Source organism: Gavia stellata, chromosome 21, assembly GCF_030936135.1.
Source record: "Gavia stellata isolate bGavSte3 chromosome 21, bGavSte3.hap2, whole genome shotgun sequence".
NCBI lineage: Eukaryota > Metazoa > Chordata > Aves > Gaviiformes > Gaviidae > Gavia > Gavia stellata.
Window position 1 is genome coordinate 3,162,108 of NC_082614.1, and position 20,994 is coordinate 3,183,101.

Sequence of the window (20,994 nt, forward strand, 5' to 3'; positions counted from 1 at the left end):
GAGGGCAGACCATTCTCCGAGCATTCAATCCCATAGGAAAGGGCTGCTGCTGCTCTGCGACCCTGTAAGAGATTTGTTAAGGCTGCCAGGTCAGGCAGCGCCAGTCCCGGGTTGCCGGTACAATCCTGCGCGGGCCCTCTCCTGCGGGTGACGAACCATTCAGTCCCTAATGCTGTGCCCCCCCCGCCCCCAGCCCTGCCTCCTCGAGTGCCCATGGGAAACTTGAATCAGCAGCTTTTTGCTTTTTCGTGGCCCTCGTCCTCCTCCCTCCCTGCCAGTCTGGATGCGAAGGCTGAAATGCAAAGCTCCGGTTGGTTTTTCTCTTCTACCCAAGCGCATCTCCAATTATGATGTTTCTTTGCTCAACTCCCTTAGGACGTACGGGGATGCTACTCTCCGTCTGTCTAGTGAGAAAGAAAAGATGAAAGTGGCTGCTGGTTTGGGCTGTGTATATATGAAATGGCCAGGGGCTGTACGTTTTTAGCAGTAGTTCCTTTTTTATGGTCTTCTACGTATTCCAGCATTGCTCTCAATGGTAGTAGCCGCTGACTGATGGCAGGGAGGGATCTCCGCTGGGTTTCCCCCTTGGGGTGCAATCGTGGGATGGCCCACGCGTCTCACACAACCTCAGCAATAGAGACTGTCTGCTTCTGCTCTGGCTGAGCTGGAAGTCATCGGGCCTCAAAATCAGCGTTTGTCCATCTTTCCATACTCAGCTATTTATACCATGGCTTTCAAATGTGGCTTCAGGTATTCATGAAGTGCGTTTGTCCCCCTGGCTTAGACCTGTGAAAGAAAGCGAGTGGAATTGTCTTTTTCGGGTGTGAAAGCCAGAGACAGCAAAACTCTGGAGGTTTTTTGCTGGGAAACAGTTCTGCCATAGTGACCGACAAGCGGAAAACACGCATGGACCTGATGAGCGTCCGGACAAGAATTTCTCTCGTTTGATCAAATCAATTGGGTGTCCTGCCTGAAGTCAGCGCAGCGACTTGCTTAATTAATTTGTTTGATGAATTTATGTGAACACAGTGACAGCTCCCTACTCCGAAGTCCTGGTCCCAAAGCTGCGCATCACTTGGATGTCCCTTTGGAGCGTTTGCTGCCATCTCCCACCATCACTTAACGCTTTTCAGTAGCATGCTTAACGTTATCATTTCTTTGGGGTTTGTTTTATTCCCCGCTGCACTGTTTCTAGTGGTTAAATCAGTCAAAACCAGAAATCAGCTGCGCAGCTCAAGACGGTGTAGTCGGGTTAGCGGTGGGACCGTTGGGTGCTCTGAAGGGTGGTGTGATCCCCGGTGCTCTGCCTAGCAAGGCCCTGCTGTGTGGTGTGCATTTTGCTCTAGGATATCCATTTATATCCTGTGAAAATCATATAGCCGTTTCCATCGCTGGCATACTCGTAGCAGGGCGGTTTGTGCAGGTGAAGCTTTTAAAGTAAACCTGTCTTCACACTCTCCTAAAAGTCCAGTTGTGGAATTTCTCTACTTGAAAATACTCGTGCCTTAAATCAGGGATTGATTTAAGCACAGTTCCTAGGCTGGCTGTCCCCCGCTACGAGGATCGTTCATGCAACACTCACCTCTCTCAACCTCTGCAACCAGAGCCTCCAAGCTTTTCTTAAGAAGTAAAGAGAAAAAAAAATGAAAGCAATCCCTGAGCTGAATCACGATGATATGGCTCCCACGCAAAGTGGAATGATTCAAAGGGAAAAAAAAACCAAAACGGATGCTTTTGTTTTAAGTGTAGAACCAGTCGTAATAGGCACAACAGGGAAGTACTTAATAGGGTTTCAGCTTGCAAAACAGTAATTAGAAATGATATTCCTCTGATTGCTCAAGGCTGCGTTTGTGATAGGTCATTCCTCAGTCGGGGCTGAATAGATGTGATGTGGAGGCCCATACTTGCAACGTTACAAGGCAGGCATGCTTTTCTTTAATCATTATTATTTCAGTTACAACCCGGATGAGTGATCCCAGCTGGTAGATAAGAATCAAACACACACAAATATGGCTCATCTTTCTTAACATATGGAAACCTGAATTGCAGAAGTAGTCTCCATCTCAAACCCTGCTCACCCCCCGTCCGCCCAGACGGTGTTTCTGTCCTGTTTTAGCTGTAGTTAACTGGTGAGCAGCTGTCTAACCCAAGCGCAACTTCTCCCTGGGTGTAGGGGCAGGGATAACTTCCTTGATAAGAGCCTGGAGTCCTGCCTGGCTCTTCCCTTCTTCTGAGCTCGAGGTACAGTCTTCTCCTGGCCAACCCAGAAACACGCTCTTTTCTGGCTGCTCCGGCTTCCTCTTGATAACAGCTCTATGCCCCGACTCTCAGGTGTCCAAAGAGTCTTTCTTTAAGTCCAAGGAAAAGCAGGTCGCGTTTTTATGAGATATTTCCTATATAAGTTTTAGAGGGGGTTTGCCTTCGTTGAAGCAGGTTACCTGCACGGTCCGAGCAGCGGCAGGATGGGCTCGAAGCATGCACGCATCTTCCATATGTCAAAATACTTTGCCCTTTCTATTAAAAAGCAGAGGGGGTAGAAAAATCCCTGATGAAGGGGAAGGGGTAACAATGTCTAATCACTGCAGAACCATCTTGAGCTAATTGAGTTTGTCTAAAATTCATCCAGCCTTTAAGGTTTAATAGGAGATGATGGTCTTAATGCATCACATGCCTTGGAGTAAATGGATACTCTGCTTTAAAGGCCCTGTTGATGTTATGTGAAGGGGAACAACAGTTGTTATGATTCTGAAACTCAGATTGAACCCAATTAATCAATGCTGAGATGATTTGAATCATGTGGCATGCATGGTCACCTCTCTGATATTCTATCCTTATCCCTCCCTAGACTGAGACATGATTGATGTCAACTGTACACCGAATTTTCAGAGGGAAGGCTGAGCCAAGTCATTTGGACAGAGAAACAAATTAGATCAAAAGTGTGATCCAGGGGAAAGGAGATCGGTTTCAGAGCAGAAGCTTAAATTTCTTTTTATACCTTGGGTGCTCTGTCCGGGTACGCATGCCGTGGGGATTGCACCGGGTGGGCGTGCGTGCGCGTGTGTGTGTGTGTGTGAGCTCCGTCCCGGGGGTGGGACGCGTAGCAGGAGATGGCTCCTCATGCCGCGGTCCAAACCCAGAGTGCAAAACCCACCAGAAGGCACGTTTGCATCTTCGGGCAGCTCTTAATGTAAAAATAATCTCCCGGCCATCCTCCGTTCTTCGGTTACAGCCAGCCGTGGTTACCTTGTGACTTTCCTCGGAGAAAACGGATCTGGAGCAGGGAAAGGGGGGGTGGGGAACCCCAGGATTAGGTGCCCAGCACCAGGGGTGGGGGGGCAGTACTCCCGGCCCCCACCCTGCACCTTGCACCCGCCATCCGCTCACGGCTCTTACGCCTTCCCCGGCCTGCCAAACCTTGGCCAGGGTTAAGGGGGGGGGGGGGGTTGGGGTTGTTTTTTTTTTATCTCGCCTTTTATTTCCTTGGGCTTCTCCTCCTGGATTACAGAGAGCAGTGGGAGCACTGTGCGGCTCGATCCCGGTGTTTCTAAGGACTGGGGGTTAGGGGTTGTTTCTTTTTTTTGGTTTTTTTTTTGTTCATTGGTTGGGGGGTTTTTTCCTTCTTGGGTTTTTTCCATCTTGGTTTTTTTCCTTCTTTTTTTTCCCCTTCTTTTTTTCCTCCTTCTTTTTCCTTCCTTTTTTTTTCTTCTTTTTTTTGCTTCTTTTTTTCTTGTTTCTTTTTTTAGTTGCTTTTTTTTGCTTCTTTTTTCGTTTTTTTTCTTTTTTCTTTCTTCTTTCTTTTTCTTTTTCCTTTTTTCTTTTTTCTTTCTTTTTTCTTTTTTCCTTGCTTCTTTTTTTGCTTCTCTTTTTCTTTTGCTTCTTCTTTGTTGTCATTGTTTCTTTTGTTTCTTTCTTTCTTTTTTTATTTCTTTCAGGTTTTTTTTTTTTCTTTGATCTCCCAGAAAGGGTTTTCCACCGTTGCTCCCTCCCCAACCCCTTCCACAACCGTTTTGCGAGTGAACAACCTGTCCTTACCACGCGTGGGCACCCACCCAGTCATACCCCAAACGCGGGTCTCCGCGGCCCCTCCCGGGGGAGCGGGGTGGGAGGGGGGTGCCGGCTTGCGGGATCGCTCCCCCCGCCGCATCTGGTTCCAATGCTGCGCTCGGTAGTTTTATTCCTACTCGGCGGAGTAACATAAACTCCACCGTTACACCGCGGGCGGAGCAGTGCGGGTCCATCCCGAGCTCTCCTGGCAGCTTCACAAAAACTTGGGGGGTGAGGAAAACTTGCCCAAACCCCTGTGACCTGAGCGAGGGGGGGTCGGGGGGGGTGCTCCCCCTCCCTCGCCCCTCTCCCCCCTCCCCAGCCTCCCCGCTCCCCTCCGGAGGGACGGGCTGCGGACGTGGCTCCGGGATGCAGCGGTACCGGCTACTCCCTTACCTTGTCCGAGTCCCCTGACAGCGCCGGTATGTCAGATTTATTTCCTACCAGGAGCTAAAAATCACTTTCTCTTCATCCCATGGCTCCTGCGGGGGAGGGGGGGGAACGGGCTGGGAAGGGGGTGCCCCCACCCCATCGGGGGCTGGGACCGGGCAGCGGCTCCGGAGCCTGTGGGGGGGAGGGAGGGGACCCCCGGGTCCCCCCAGGTCCCCAGTCTGGTCTCGGTAAAGGGGTTTTAAAGCCTTTGTGTCCCCAAAACGTCCCGTGTCTGCCTCCAGCTCCGGGCGCTGGAAGGCTGGAGGAGAGCGGGCGGGTAATGCTGAAGTTTGCTGATGGTAGGAGCTAATTAATCTTTAAAAAAAAAAAATAAATTCGGAGCTTTCCTTAATTATTATTTGAAGCGATTCCGTCTAATTTTGATTAAAGCGAACGTTGTAACAGTTCAATACAGCCTCGCCTCATCTCTTTAATAGCTTTCAGAGCGTCTGCGGGGGAAAGATACCTTCAGGAAGTTAAAGGATGTCAAGATTATTTTTCATTACCGCAGTTTTGTATAGTTAGAAAAGCAACAAATACTGTTAATCTGGTTCAGTGAGGGGGCAAAGCCTTTAACTACAGATTTTTTCTTTACTCATTAAGTTCATTTGTGCAAAAACTCTTGTAATGTAATTGCGTGTTTATACTACCTTTGCTCGTTTCCCTTTTTTTTTTTTTTAACCCCCAATCGAAAAAAAATCACTGCTGCTGAAAATCGCTGATGATCCTGACACGTTTTTCCCCCCAGTGGAAACGATGATGAGTCGAAGCCCAGGGAATAGGAAATTCTGACGGGAGATCTATTGTTTTGAAGAAAGATCTGAACAATAAATGTCATGTAAGGCTCTGCGCATGTATATGTGTTAATTAGGGGCTGTATAAATAGGTGCACGTACGTACATAAGTAGTTTCCTTAAGTTTTCAGAGCTGGGCTAGAGATTATATTACGAACAAAAGAAAATTCAGGGCTGTTTGATTTTTTTTAATGACAGCGCATAAAACCACCTCGTTTTTCTCAGTCCCGTCCATCCAGCCCTTCCTGCCTCTCGCCCCGAAAGAAAACCCAGGGAAAGGGGGGGTAAGCAGAGTTTCCCTGCGGAGTTTGGAGAGTTTTCATTCCTCCCCGCTTCCTTTCCAGCCGAAATTCCCTCGCGCCCCAGCGGGGAGGGGGGACCGGGGCAGAGCCCATGTTTTGCCTTCGTACCTGGGGAAGGAGGCGGGGGAGTCCTGGCCAAGGGGCTTTTGGGGTGGAAACGCTGATTTTTGGGCTGCCAGGGTGGCACTTTTCTCCCTTTACCCCCCACCCACCCACCCGGGGGGTGGCGGCGGGGTGCGGGGGCTCTGTGTGTGTGTCCCCCCGTGTCCCCAGCGCTGGCCCGCTGCCGCAGCTCCCACTCCCACCCTTCGCACCTAAAAAAAAAAAAAAAGCAAGCTGCTTTTATCTTACCAAACCAAACCGCCTGCCTCAAAAAAAAAAAAAAAAAAAAAGAAAACCAAACCCACCCAAACCCCAACCCTCGGGGTGAGGGAACCGTCGCAGCCCGCATTCCCCCCCCCCGCCCCGCAAGCCGCCCCCGGGTTCCCATCGACGTTATTCCCTGCCCAGAGCCTCCTACAAAACCGCCTGTGCCGGGTTCTCCCCCCGCGCAGCCTGCGCGCTCGGCGGCGGAGCTCCCGCCCGCCCCCGGGGTCCTTCCAGCCCTCTGCCTGTATTCCCAATTGCATTTGCTGGGATGGATTTACTGCCTTTGATAATTTCCCAGTTAGGGGATCCTGGGTTTGCCTTCCCAACACTTCACGTGGGGAAAAAACAGCCCTTCTGGGCTCAACTTGGGGGGAAATAACTGCCCTTGAGGGTCTCCGTTGGGATGTCCCAGGGGGGTTCCCTCTTTTTCTCAGGCCTTGGTGTTTTCCCCCCTCTTTTCAGCGGTTCTCTCGTGTCTCCCCGTTCCCTGGCTGATGTTTTTACGGAGCAGATCCGCTGCCTGCACCCAGGCAGGAGTTAGTGCAGGCAGAGCGATGGCAAAAACGGGGTGCTCGGGTGCTCGTTGCAGCGCTCTATACGTGGCTGCATAGGCAGCTCTCTATAGTGCTTGATGCATAAAACATACTGGTATGCAGGCTAAGGGGGGGGTGTCCCCGGGGGGCTTAGAGGACGCGAAAATACTGCTGGAGACGGGACGAGCTGAGGAAGCAAGCAGGCAGCTGGGACTCCGGGGGCCGGGGGCTGCCCGGGGCCGGGGGCTGCCCCGCCGGGCTGGGGGGGGTCCCCGCGGAGGGGCCGCGGGGGGAGCCGCCGCCTCTCCCCGCGCCCCCGGGGCAGCGGTACCCCAGGGGCAGGCGGTACCCGGGGGCAGGCGGTACCCCGGGGCAGGGGTACCCCGAGGCAGCGGTACCCCGAGGCAGGCGGTACCCCGGGGCAGGCGGTACCCGGGGGCAGGCGGTACCCCGGGGCAGGGGTACCCCGGGGGCAGGCGGTACCCCGGGGCAGCGGTACCCGGGGGCAGGGGTACCCCGGGGGCAGGGGTACCCCGGGGCAGGCGGTACCCCGGGGCAGGCGGTACCCCGGGGCAGCGGTACCCCGGGGCAGGCGGTACCCCGGCGCGCAGCGCTCTGGGAGCATCCCCGGGGCGAGGCCGCGGCAGCATCCCGAGCCCTCGGCCGCTCTCCCCGGGCTGCCGGGAGGAAAGACCGCGCCGCTCCGTTATGGAAATGGCTGCGGGGGCGAGGAGCGGGACAGGGGAATCGTAATCCCTTGGGAAACGAGGAACAATCCCCCCTAACGCCTGTGCTTATGAGCAGCAGGCCCTGCGCGGCGAGGCGCGGAGCTCCGCGGGGGAGAAGGGACCTGCCCGGCCGAGCCCCTGCCCGCTGGCAGCGGGGGGGGGGCAGAGCCGGGGCCGCACGGCCCCCGCCCAGCCCGGTGCGGGGGTTACGCTCCGCTCCGCGGGCGAGGGGAGCCCGCTGGGAGGTTTTCAGCGCTTGAGCGGCTTTGCGGGGAACCCCGCAGCCCTGTAAGGAGGAAGAGGAGCGCTTTGCTCTCCGGAGCCTGTCTGTGCGGGGCAGCCCCGGCGCTGCCTGCCCGCGGGTGGGTGGGCTCGGGGGGGGGGGGGGCCCGGACACGCGGCCCGGGGTATGGGGAGGGGGTGTCAACCCCCCCTTGGAAGGGAGCTGCGTGCCAAGGGGCAGCAAAGCCTTATTCATCAGGGAGGGCCGTGCTTGGGGGGGGGAACCCCGGAGAAGGAGCCCTGTTATATGGGAGCAAGGGGCCCGGGGAGCAGAGCCCCCCCGGGAGACCCGGTGCTCAGGCGGCCCCGGGCGCGCGGAGCGCTCCTCTCTCCGCCGCGGAGGGGGCGATTTCGTTGACGCCCCCGAGGAAATCGGGGCGCGACGCTCCCTAACCCGGATACAGCGGTTCTTCTGCTGATCCCCCCCCCAATACCGGAGAGGGAGCTGGGGAGAGGTGCAGGAGAGGACCCCCGCAGCCCTCTCGCCGCGGTGAGGGAGGGGATGCGGCGCGTGTGCCTCCGCTTTTCCTCTGCTTTTGGGAAGATGCTATTCCCCCCCTTTCCAAGCCCGGCGCCGCCTTGGATTTAAACATTAGCAACGTTATCGGTCCGAGACCTCTTCTCTCTGGGGGCAGACGGGGGTTAGGCTGAGGTTAGCGGTGGGGCGGGAGGAGGCCGGGGGTGCCCGGTTGGCAGTGCCGCCCGGCCCGGGGTGCCGGAGCCCATCGCCCTCCGCCCCAGCCCGGCACCGAGCCCGCTGCCGGCTTCTCCCCAGCCCCCGGGGGGGCCTCCCCCCCCCGCACAACCGTGGCAGCGGCCCCTGCGTCTCCCGGGGGTGGCAGCGAAGGCTCAGAGGATGCTCGGGGCCAAGTGACACGGGCGAGGGCGTGCGGACCTGACTGGGGCTGGGACTGGAAAGCGGCAGAGAACAGCAAAAAAAAAGGGGGGGGGGGAGGAAGGGAGGTGCGGCTGCTCCGCGGGTAGCTTGGGAGGGGGGGGACCCTTCCGCGGGCGCGGAGCGCCTGGCTGCGTTCGCGGGCGGCTCCCCGCGGGGGAAGGACCTGTAGCTTCGCCTGCCTTCGGCAGCAGAAAAAAACAAAATAATTGTTTTCTCTCTTTCCCCGCGTTCCCCCCGTGTCCCCTGTGCTGAGCGGGGACGGGTTGGGGGCTCGGAGCGGGCTGCACCGTTGTGCGGGGGCTGAGCCCTTTACCCGCTCTGTGTGCGTGTCCCGGTTTCGTTCACAGGCAGAGGTGGATGCCCGACGCATTGGGCTTGGGAAAAAGTGTAAAAAACACCCTCTCAGCACCCTTTTCCCCGGCCTGCCTCCCTCCCCTCCTGGGTGAGCAGCTCCGGCAGTGGCCGAGCCACCCCCGGTGAGCTCGTAAGGGAGAAAAGGGGTCGGGCAAGGGGGGGGGGGGGGGGGGAGGTTATTGAGGCAGGAAATAAATCCCAACACCCTGTTCCCCCCATGTCCTTTCTCCCGCCCTGGTATCAACAACAACAATAACAGCCGGGCTGACACTCCAGCCGTTTGGGGAACAATCCTTTTAATCAGGGAATAATCCAGAGGACACTTTAAAGAAAAGCTGGAGCATTAACCCTGTGCCCCGGTATAATTCTTCCAAGGAGCATCTGGTACTTATATCACAACACGGGATTAGCTTTCTCCTTGCAAGTACACAAGATCAAAGGGGTTTTCCCGTGCTCTGCGGGGACCTTAGCGAGGTGCCCCCGCTCCTCCTCCGTGGCCGTGGCAGGTCCCCGCGAGCCGCGGGACACGCGTGGGCTCCTGCGGCGTTCCTGCGAGGAACAAGCAAACTTTGATGGGCCCAACCGAGCCTTCTGCCGGGGCAGAAGGGGAGGTTCAGGTCTTGTCTGGGTGGGGAAGGGGTGGGGAGTATTTTGGGGTTTATTCCATCCCCTTCTGCGCCGCCAAGAGTCTCCTCCGGGCAGCGCGGCCCCGAACCTGCCGTGCTCCTGCCCGACGGGGAGCCGGGAGGGAGCCGGGAGGGAGCCGGGAGGGAGCCGGGAGGGAGCCGGGAGGGAGAGCTGCTCTTCCCCTCTCCTCGCTCCCTTACTCATCCTGCTCCAGCGCCGGTTCAGGCCTCACTGGTGTTCCTGGGCTGGGTCGTAAAAAGATTTACAAGACACTGTTAAACCAGCAATAAAAACAATTAACTTTAATGGTACCTTGGTTGGGTTTTTCTCCCTCCTTTCCCCCCAGAGCCTGCAGCAGGCTCAGGGCAGCGCGGTACCTGCCCGCATCCCGGGGCCGGCAGCGCCCGCCCGGGGGGGGACCCGGGGGAGGGAGGGGGCAGCCGGCTCCCAGCACCCCGCCCTGGGTGCTGAGGAAGGGGGTCGACTGCGACAGCCGGGCTTTTGGGGAGGTTTGGGGTGTCCCCCCCCCCCCTCCCGGCAGCCCCAAAGGAGCTGCTGAACGCGCCCCGCAGCCGCGGCGGGACCTTCCCCCGGAGCCCCGGGACAGCCCCGCGGGGCGCTCCGGCCCCTCCCGGCGGCGGGGACGGCGGAGGAGAAACCCGCTCCATGGCCCGGGGCCCTGCCCGGCCGTCGGCCGCGGGGCCTCCCCCCCCGGGCGGGCAGCGGAGCCACCGCCGCTCCTGCCCCGCATCCCCGGCCGCGGGGGGGGGCGGCTGCGGCCCGGAGCCTGCCCTTCGGGGTGCGGGGGGGTTCGAGTGGCCCTGCTCGGTGGAGCCTCATCGCACACCCCTGCTGTCCTGGGCTGCCTCCGCTGCCAGGCAGGGTATTCTTCTTGCTTTCAAAGAAGGGAATTAATTTCTAAGAAACTGGAGATGTCGATGGCAGATATAAATCAGAAGTGGCCAGAGGATGAACATTATCCAAAGTGAAGCAATTCAGTAAAATCATCTCTTTCCCTCCATCACCCCCCCCCCCCGGCAGTGAAAATTAAATTATTAGCCCAGCAGTATAAATGATAGCGCGGCACCAGTTGGAGATGCTCTTTGGGGCGAGTTCATTAGATAGATGGCATAGAGAAAGATTTACAAAAATCCAAATAAAAATTGATGTTTACTTCTGCTGATCACCAAGAGGGGTTATCTGTCAATAATGTGAGAGCAAATACATTTCTTGTAACGACAGAAGAGAGGGCCTTCTTTTCTTGGAATACTTCTATATTGGTATTTGAACATCTGGACAGGTTGTACAAAACGTCCTCTGAAAACAGCATTGCTTCGGTGATCTCAGAAGTTATTAAAAATAAAAGAGCTGGCAACAGAAATGAATCATAAGGTACATTTGGATTTCATATGAAATTTCCACCCTGAAATAAAACCGTAGTATTTTTCAGAAGATGAGAGATCCCAACCAAGTTAGGCTACATAAAAAAACTCAGCAACCCAAAGGTTTCAAATATTCCTAAATAATCCACTTCTCCAACAGCTTTGCTGATGGAGAAAACCTGTTTGTAAAAATAAATCTCTCCTGGGCAGAAGCCTGGCTCAAGCGGCACTGCTGAAGCTGGCAGCCCAGTGCCAAAGCCCGGGCTTACACCTCCGCCCCCCCTGCACTGCCTGTTGCGCGGCTTCAGCCCTGAGTTCACCTGTGGGAGATGGGTGAGGAAGGCCTTGACGGGGGACGGGTTGACCGGGGTTGACACCCTTCCTTAGCAGGGACACCCATGCCCCTGGGATGAACGGGGACGGCCTTTGTCATCCATTCTTCCTCCTGCTTTTTAAAGCTCAGCCAGCTTATTTCTCACGCTTTCCAACACGGAGGCATCTTATTAGCACGCCGATGCCACTGTGCAATTTGCTTCAGGTTTGCGCCTCGAGCTCTGTCTCTGTGCAAAAGTCCAGAGAGAGAGAGAGAGAGATGTATAATTATCGGGCTACGGCTCTGCTGACACAGGGCAGGGCCACGCCAACAAGCCGCAGCCTGTCAGCTGCGCGGCACTAACTGTCCGTGGGGCTGCTCTTGCCCCATCCCAAATGGGAAGTCACCCGGAGCAGATCCTCCTCCCTCCTTCCCTTTTCACCCCGCTTAACTTTTTCTGCCTTTCCCCTTCCTAAAAATATTTGTCACGCTTCAAAAATGCTTTGAACGCATCACGGTTTGCAGCACGCTAAAAGAGAGAGATTAAAAATAGCTGGAGCACGGTTTTTCTGTGCAAACCCTCCATCTTTGGCGGTTCCAACAACGTAGAAACTTTCCTCTGAAACGGGCATATTAATTACTCGCTTATTTATTTCTTTTCCCCTTTGGGGTGTCCTTGCGCTGTGCGTAGAGCAGAGAGCGGCTGCTGCAGTTGGCCCTGTCCGGAGGCACTCCTCGCACCCAGGGAATAAAAGCATGGACAGGTAGTTGCCTGCAATTAAACATCAGGAGTAGTTACCGCTTATCAGCGGGGCTGTGTTAACCAGCTGAGCGCGTGCTCTTGGCATGCTCTTGGCCCACTGATTTCCATCTCTGCCAGCCTTCTAAGGCGCTTTTTTTTTTTTTTGTCTCCCGCTGGGTGTGGATCCCTGAGTTAGTGGTTTAACCCTGGTGACAAGCGGTTTGTTTTTCCAGTTACCTTTTGCAAACCTCTTCGAAACCAGCTCTAGGCTCTGAGGTTGGAAAATGCTGTCCTAGCCCCTTCCCCATACAAATAAAATGAGTTTGCCCCAACTATCTGTAGGGAGGGCGCACGCCGGCAGTTAGTGCGTTTCAGCTAACGAGCGGTAACTCGTTAAGTTGCAGTGACTTAGTCCTTTATGTTCGCCTGTCTATAAGGGAGACCACACAGAAGCAGAAAGAGCGGTCGGCTCTCCGTGGCCCTGCTAGCCAGAGTCAAGGGGGAGGCGATAATCATTTGTTTGAGCTCTCCTGTTTTAGGAGGGTTGCTGTTTGTTTATTTTTAAGCTGATCAGGAGTTGAACTGCGTTTGCCTTGTGGCTTTTAAGCCAGGCGAGAGAGCAGAAGCATGGCTGGCGGAGGGTGCGGGCGGCCTTCGGGCAGCGCATCAGGGCGAGGAGCGCGGAGGACGCGCGGGATGCGGGGATGGGGCTGCCCTGGGAGTCGTTTGGGGATCTCGGCTAATGATAATTGCGTCTCGGAGGTGTCGCACGCGGGGCTGTCAGCAGGCTCTAGTGGGAGGGGGATTAGGGTATGGGTTTATGGCATTTAAGCGCTCTCCTCCCCTGACTTCACAACAGATAGCTAAAGGGAGTCAAAGCTATTCCGTTTCCCCGCGGTGCTGTCGCTAGGGCTCTTCGCGCAAGGGAGACAAAGCCCAGGCTTATCTCCTATGCGTCTCCCACCGCCTTGCTTAGCTCTTTGGCTCCTCTAATTCCAGCTGTAGGCCACTTAATTCTCCTCCGGCGTTGTAGATGGGGCTGGAGACAAGGCTGGGCACTTTGCAGGACCCATCCACCGAGAGACCCCATGGCTTGACCCATGTCCCCATCTCCGGCTCCGAGGTAGGGGTGTGCGGAGTTGCACACAGCAGGCCAGGAGTGCTGGAGCTGTGGATCAGGCGTGCGGCTGCTCCTGGCTAGCAGGACACGAAAGGTTCTCTGTCACCGGCCCAGGGTTTCTGCTGGTAACTTGAGCCCAGACTTTCTTATCGCCTCCCATGGGAAGGTAATAGCGTCCTACATGACTCCTTGGGGCAGGAGGACAACAACATTGAATTGCTACTTTAAAAAGCCAGTCGTAGATATGCTTTTCGGCTTTTCCTTTGCTGGTTATACAAGCGCTACTTAGGGAAAAAAAAAAAGAACAACATTGGAGACAGACTTGAAACAACTGCACTCTGCTGGAAGAGCGTGCGTGTGAGATATGGAGTAGATTACAGCTTGACATGGCACATAAAAACACTCTTTCCTTTTAACACCTTTATAGCAAGTTTTAAAGGGTAATCAAAATATGTTCTTGGCTGTTTGCTTCTATGCTATAAAAGGACACTCGTACCTGTGAAATCCTATGACCTACAAATAGTAAAAATGGTGTATTTTTTGTGCTGGTAACCTTTTGAGTGAGGCTACATAAACAAAACGTAAGTGAAGTGTTGGAGATGCGTTGTATAACAGGAGGACAGTGGGGACAGTGCTGGTTTCCACCAAAGTGAGTGAAAAAAAGTGTCATGAGCATTTGCTTAAAGAAAATTAATCCGGTCCTGAGGTAGCATGGTTTCTCTGAAGTCAGTGGAACGATGCCAGTGTGCGTTAGGCCTCGGAGAAATGCACAATCCTGCTCGGAGGAAGGCACCTGTGCACGCTCTCAGCTCCTTCCCTGCCTCTCAAATCTCCGTCCCAAGGTTTTCTTCACTGCTTTTTCTCCGGGAGGTCTGGATATGATGGCTTCAGATCTGACGGGCTGAGAAAGGAGTAAAAGAATGGGTGGGAATTAAAAAAAAAAAAATTAAAACCCAACGGCTGCCACTAAGGCTCCTGCTGCCACGGCCCCATGGCTGCAGCCGAAGGGAGGGTCCATCTAGCAGCGAGTTGCAGCCGGTTGCTTGCCCGTTCCTGCTTCCCCGCAGCACCCTGCAGAGCCCCCGCCGCCCGTCTTCCCGGGATAGGCACGATCCTGCCCGCAAGCCTTTCCATCGCTTGCAGTGATGGCTCACGGTGCTTCTGCCACCCGGTCCCCGACAGCCATCGCTCCGGGCAGGAGGGAAGGGCAGTGAGATTTCCCTCCCTGCAAACTCCCTTCCCTTTGGTATTATTTTTATTTCTGATACTTTGTGGGGGTTTTGTTTGGTTGGTTGGTTTTTTTCCCTGAGTCAAACTCAATGAAAGTCTGAGAATGAAGTCGAACAAGTGAATTTTGTGGCCTTGCCTACACAAGGTCATGAGATTTTGCAAGAGACCAGGGGCTGGAATGCCTTGAGCTCTTGACGGCAACACCGCGCTTTGATTCCTCAGACACACCACGGCTCGGGAGGGTGGTTTTCAGTAAACAGGGCTAGTAGAGGTACCTGGCCCTGCTTTGACGTGGTGTTTGGAGAAAGGTGCGGGAGCGGTGGTAGCACTGGTTCAGCCGGATGGAGTCTGACTCCATCCCTCTGTCTGGAAACGAAGCAAATGCCTCTGCCCCCACTATCAGCTCTGCGCATCATATGATTCATGCTCGAGGAGTCCCAGAATTACAGCTGTAAGGCACATTGTGTTTAGGCTCACTAAAATAATTCTGTCATAAAAGGGCTGGCGTTGTGGGCGCACTGGGGAGGAAAAAAAAAAAATAGCAAGGCTCACAAAGACAAGCCAGGAGACCAGCCATCTTGTGCAATCAATATTCCTGCAACCCTTTCCTTACTCAGAGTCCGGTTCTTTGAAAATGCCGAGCACCTTCTTGCTGCGAGCAGCTGCCTCGCTCTTCCCCGGGGGGAGCGGGGAGGGCATGGACCCACCGCGAACATCCATGCCGCCTTTCATGCCCATGCAGCAGCCGCATCCAGCCTTCCCCTTCCCTGCTCTCAGCAGGCCGAAAATGTATCAATTTTCATTTGTTTCTGAATTATCCTGAGATCGCGTGACTTGATTAAAGGCTGGTTGAAACGTACAGTGCAATCTGGTTCATCTCCACACTGCTCTTTTTTTTCCTCCACGGATAACAAGGGGCTGGACTTGGTGCAAAGGACCTTTTCCAAGCCTGTGTCTCGGAGCGGAGCTGCCGAGGCGGGGGGCAGCCAGCGTGCAGAAAGCATCCCAGGTAGTTGATGTTTTCCTGTGTTTGGGAAGTGGGAAAAGGGCGTTTCACCGTCATCTTTTCCGCACCTATTTTGGTAAAAGATGCCTCGAGTTTGTTCATGTGCCCTGTGCCACGCACGGCACCTGCAGAAGCTCAGCATCTCCTCGCAGCATGGAGGAGAATCGCTTCGGTGCCGAGCTGCTGCCAAGTAAATCCCCATCCTCACTCCTTGCAGAGGGCCTTTCAGCTCTGGAGGGCTCCGTGCCCAAGCCGTGGGCTGGCCCCGGCCCGCTGAGCGGGCGAGGGCTGTGGGGGGGCTCCCGGGGGGCAGCGGGAGCCAGTCTTGAGAGGCAGCTGGTGGCAGGACCGCTTCTCCCTCATCCCTTGCAAACTCCGGGGACTGACTTAGGAAAAGTCCAGTTTAGGCTGATATCTAGCTGCTGCTCAGCTTTATTTGCTGGTATCCCACCCTTCTGGATAATCCTCTTGGATCCCCCCGGTATTTGCCAGCGTTCTCACCTCGGCTTGACTTAGCTAAATAGTTTTTAGTTGCCAGCGAAGCACGATGCTCGCTTTCTCCCATGGGTGTTTCTCAGCCAGCGGGTCGTAGCCCGTACGAGCTCAGGAAAGGCAGTCGGCGAAGAGAGGGAGAGGTGAGGGGGAGGGAATCGCTGAAAACTTTATTGCAATCGAAAGCCAAAAAAATCCTGCTCCTCCGCTTTCCCGGTGCCAGGTATTCTTTGTCGGTGCGCTCTCGAAATGTCTGCCCGCGGAGGGAGTGTGGGGACAGAGAGGTGTCATTGAAATGTTTCTGTTCTTACTTTTATGGGGAATGAATGGGAATAACAACGCTTTTTTTTTCCCCCTGAAGTCATCAAAAAAGACTGATGCGTTGTTCTCGATCAGACTCTTCTCTGCAGCACATGCAGGCAATGGGGACAGGATCAACGTTGTTAGTATGCTTCTATTTATTATTTTACCGGGTCTAATTGCTGTTAGTCATAAAGTCATACTACAGTTAGCCACTTTCCAAATTCATCCCGGGGACACCTCTCCTAAATTATTTCCATGCTGGTCATTTGCCATTTATTTCCTTCTCCTCTGTTTTCTGTCTCAACAAGTTTTTAATCTATGACAGCACTTTATCTCCCAACCCCATGATTATAAAATTTCCTTCAGAGACTCTACTGAAGGGCTTTATCAAAAGCCCTTTGAACCTCTCCATAAATTAGAATCTCTGTTCTCCTTTTCCTACTATTTTGTTAACTCTTTCAGGGGTTCATAGGGATAAGGAAGGTTTAATTCACCTTTACCAGCACCGGATTCCCCTCTCTTTTCCTTTACTCATAGCGGTTAATTTACATCACTATTTTGGCGTTATTTTCTCTTTCTGTCACCCCTCTCTCTCCCTGCCCGACACATCCAGATCACTGCCTTGGGACCACGTGTTGGTGCTCTCCTAATTGGGGTATGGCCTTGACTGAGCCCACAGCTCCCCTCTACTCTACCTGGCACTAGTGATTGATAATGTGGAGCGGATCCTGCTGATGCTTAATGAGCAGAACCGTGCTGAGGTACTCCAGCCTGCCTGTGGCACTGTCATTTTTTTTTTTCTTGGCAACAGACGCTTTATTCTCACAAGTATTTGGCATTCTCAGATGGCCTTCTCGTGCTGTTTCTCCGTTTGCTGCTCTTTGGCCGCTGCCTAGCTTCTCGTTTTGATAGGAGGTGGCCCTTGCTCCCTGCCCTTATGAACAAATCGAAGGGGTAGGTAGGAGCAAGCTTGTCTGAAGGACAGAGTGTTGGACTGGCACGCTGGAGCCTTGGATTATTTCTCCCTGCCTCTATTCTTGACCAGATAAGTAACCCGGGGTGAGTCAGTTCAATGCGCCTTAACCCTCCCATTTTCCCTCCCACACGCTTTCTGTCTCTGCAGCTTAGATTTTAATATATCTAGTGCAGGAAATTGTCTCTCAGTGTGTGTTTGCACAGTGCCTATTGCAATGAGATCCTGGAGGAAAAATCATAAGTCAACTTGGAAATCTCTTCCTTGAATATCTGAATCTCCTTTCCTTCTTTGATGGATTCTTTCCTGTAGCTTCTTCTCTGGCTGCACGTGGATAACACACATTATTCTTTTTTTTTTTTCCAGACAGTTGCTAAGAAAAGGAGGTTTAAGTGGCTTTGCCCTTCCCCTCCATCCCCTTCCCCTAGTACCTTTTACAGGCAAATGGTGGTTTCAGTCAAAGCTCACCAAAGGGTGACCGTTTCCTAAAACTTCGGTGACAATGGACGGCAGTAGGATAGGGGAGGAGACCATTAGTGATTCCCGCTAAAGCAGCGGGTATTATAGCAAGCACTCATTGCTGGGTAGAGACCTGAGGATCCGCACTGGGGACAGCTGCTTGGTACCCGGAGTGGGTGATAAAGCCGTGGCCGGTGTCCGCACATTAGCGGACGCTGGAAAAACCACGCAACAGAGAGTCCATCCCTTGTGCAGAACCCTCGGGGACAAACGAGGGACAAGTTCATGCCTGAGCCTTAGCGTAACTTAGTTAAAAGGGGCAATCAACCACGGGTGCAGATGTGCTGGAAACCAGGCCACGCTCGTTCTGTTCTGGGGCTCGTGGCCCTACGTGCTTCTTGTGACAGAGGTGTCTCCGGGCGAGTGCAGGCACCGAGCCTCCCGTGAAGCTGTTTGGAAATACCTCCCTTCCTCCCACCCTTTGCCCACGCACTGAGCTCTTGGGCAGAAGAGGGGGAAGATATTACCTGCTTTCCTATTTTCCCCTCTAGATATCTCTTCAATGAAAGTGCAGAAAGGTTGAGATTTGGGGCTCATTAATAACGCACCCTATTATCAGCTGAGTGTAACAAACCGCCAGTTTTGGATGCCCTGATTTTTTCTGAGTGGGTGGTTTGGAAGATGATGGAGTTGACTTTCTGGAGCGCTGCAAAATCCTTCCGCCAAGTATTTGGCTGCTCAGCAGCCTTGAATACTGAAGCCTTTAGGGCATTTTTGAGTTGGGAGTGTGGAAAACGAGGAACCCTGAATGAACAGACTCGTGAAAATTAGAGGTTCCTCTCTGCTGTGCCTCAGTTTACTCATAAGTAAATTGGGCAAAGTAATCCTTGGGCTTTTGCCTCAGGGGCCCCCGAGTCAAAATTCTTCATGCTTCAAAGTCCTTGAAGGCACTTGAATGAAAGACTCCGGACCTGGTAATTACAGAGTGTTGCGCTTGCATGAGGCTATGAGATAGGGAAACCTTTGCCAGGCAAGGTTTGGAGAAGAAAATCAGCATCGCGCTGCCAAACCCTCCGAGGGGAAAATGGAAGATTTGCTGTTGCGAGCATCAAAATCAGCAGTTGTCATTTAAGGCCATTGCAAATGGATTTGCGGCAAGACTATTTGCACAAACCTGGCTACCAGGAGGAAAGAGCAGCCTTGCCAAAGCGAGACTGTTGGTGGTGGCGGTGGGATTTGCATAGGAGCAGGTTAGGAGGCAGCGCCTGCCTGGCCGAAGTCAGCTCAGTCCTACCAACCCAGCCAAGCTCTGCTCATTTCCCTAAGCTGAATTTTTGGCTTCTTTCCTTGAAAAACATCTTCTCGGGGAGAGAGAGAGAGAGAGAAAGGAGGTCAGCTGTGTCAGAGGATGTTTTGCCTGTCTCCCTTAGGACTCGGTTATGGATTTAACATGAGATTTCCTTAAAGCCCTGGGAAAAAAGCAGGCTTCAAATTGTAGGTCAAAGCTGTGATTCACCCCTTCGTTTCTGCATTGCTTTGGGAAGGAGGGGAAGTAATTTGGGTCAGTTCTGCCCTGTGCAGGGGCACCTCCGCGCCGTGCTGGCTCCGGTGTGGTCACGGGATGCGGGAAGGAGGTGGGAGCAGGGCTCTCCTGCCCACGCTGCCATGTCTCATCCCTCTTGCCCTTGCTGAAGAGGGAGATGTGGCCCTCAGAGGTTGATTTTCATCCCCTGTGCTGTGCCTGGCATTGGAGATAGGCTGGAGAGGAGAACATAGGGTGGCTGATACTGTCACTCTTTCCTGCGCAAAGGCATAAAACATGCCTCGGGTCTTCCCTTTGCTTGACGATAGGAAAAGCTGCAAGACCCCTCACGGCTCATTCTGCTGAAACCTCTTTCAGAAGTGCCATTCAGGAGCTTTCCACATCAAGGAAGATGTCAGCGCAAGATGATAAATGATGAGGTGCCTGCATTATTGCTAAGGGCCCATTAAAAATGAGACACCTTTGAATTCACAGGGTAATAACAGGCACGGGGTATGGGTTATTGGTCTCTTTTTCAGCAAAGAAATGATAAATGTTCCTGTGGAAAGAAGTGCCACACCCCCTCAAACAAGACACCCTTCCCTCTCCCATCAAAATTCCTAGGTCAAAGGAAAGGATTTGATTTCACTGTTAACACTCAGCCAGGAGAAATATGTGCTAGGTGCGAAAGCCACCTGTTCCCGGTGCAAACCTGGCAGGGGAGATGTGCAAAGAGCGAAGGCTGCAAGGCAATTTGGCTGTCACTCATCTTCTCAGGAACTTGGGAGCGATGCGTGTGTGCAAGGCACACACATGCCTCTAGGAAAACTATCACTTGTGGTGAAAAGTGCAAACAACTTCTTTCACCGTTTCCTTTCTTTAAAAAAAAAAAAAAATCAAGAGTTGACTCATGCAAAAAAAGAGAACTAAAAAATCTTGGGTCAATATTTTTTTGCTTGGCTACTTGCAAGGGGCTGAGTGTGGCCCTTGGAAATCCCACCGCTGATGACTTTGCTCAGTGCTAATCTCCAGGTCTTTTGATCTTTATACATTTAGGGCTTGACCTGAAGTCTGGAGAAATTAATGGGAGCCTTTCTCTCTCTCAGTGGGCATTCACTTAGGGACTGATTAATTGATTTTTAGGTTTGTTGACTGTGCCTATATCGTGGACTCGAAGTACACCATGAAAGTTTAATGAAATATTAAAATAGGATATTTGTCGACAAGAGTGACCCTGCGTGTCATGCAAGAAAAACTGCACGTTCGGAAGTATCTTCTGAATGTCCTTAGCTTCCTCCAAATCTGATGTTTCCCAGCCATGTGCTCCATCTTCAGGACTTCTTTGGCTGGACAAACTATCTGATCGTGGCAGGTCTTGAGTAGGCTTAGAAAATGTCTGAGGTTTCTGAGCACACCCTTTTCCGTGCCTGGAAATTATGTCTAGGCTGAACACATCCAGACTTCCCAGACGTGGTCATTGAATATATGCAGATAGGCTGCGTCTCGGAGAGGTGCAGCCAACCCAGCACTTCTGGGATGCCTTAGATGCGTTGTGTGTGCTCTGCAGAAGGGGAGCAGTAGTAGGAAGGAAATCCAGCATGTCTGAGACCTGACAGGGCAGCAGGGCAGAACGTGCACGCGTTCCCATCTGGGAAATCCTTGATGGAAAAAAAGTAGATCTCCACCAGGAGGTAACCACATCCAGGCTTTGGTAAATGGAGGCGAGAAGTGGGTTGTCTTGCTAAGGGCCTCTCACTGAGCAAAGCCTGCTGTCAGCACTCTCCCCGCTTCGCAACCTCCTCCTGGTATAAACTCCAGCACCTCCGGTGATCCCAGCATACAGGAGGGGAAGTGGTTTCTCCGAGAGGCAGAGTCGGGATCATTTAAAGCAATGAGGACAAGACCTTGAACTTGACTTTGTGGTTGATCCGAGATCAAGGGAACGCAGGCGTAATGCACCCTCTCTCTGAAATTCTGGCCGGCATCGGCTGAGTAAGCACCTCCATGGAGAGATGCACTGCGGTGTCTAACCCTGCGTGGTCATGCGCCTGGATTGATGCCTCCCTTTAAATGTCACCCCATCGACTCC

The 20,994-nt window shown here is 53.5% G+C and overlaps 1 protein-coding gene across 1 annotated transcript in view; it reads left to right on the forward strand.

Annotated features, from left to right (window-relative positions):
* Window positions 1-15,309: 15,309 nt before the first annotated feature.
* Window positions 15,310-20,994, forward strand: part of TBX3 (T-box transcription factor 3) — a 34,334-nt gene continuing 28,649 nt past the window's right edge. The window contains exon 1 of the mRNA XM_059827901.1: window positions 15,310-15,346. Within this exon, the coding sequence (XP_059683884.1) occupies window positions 15,310-15,346 (37 nt within the window). The remainder of the gene's footprint in view (window positions 15,347-20,994) is intronic.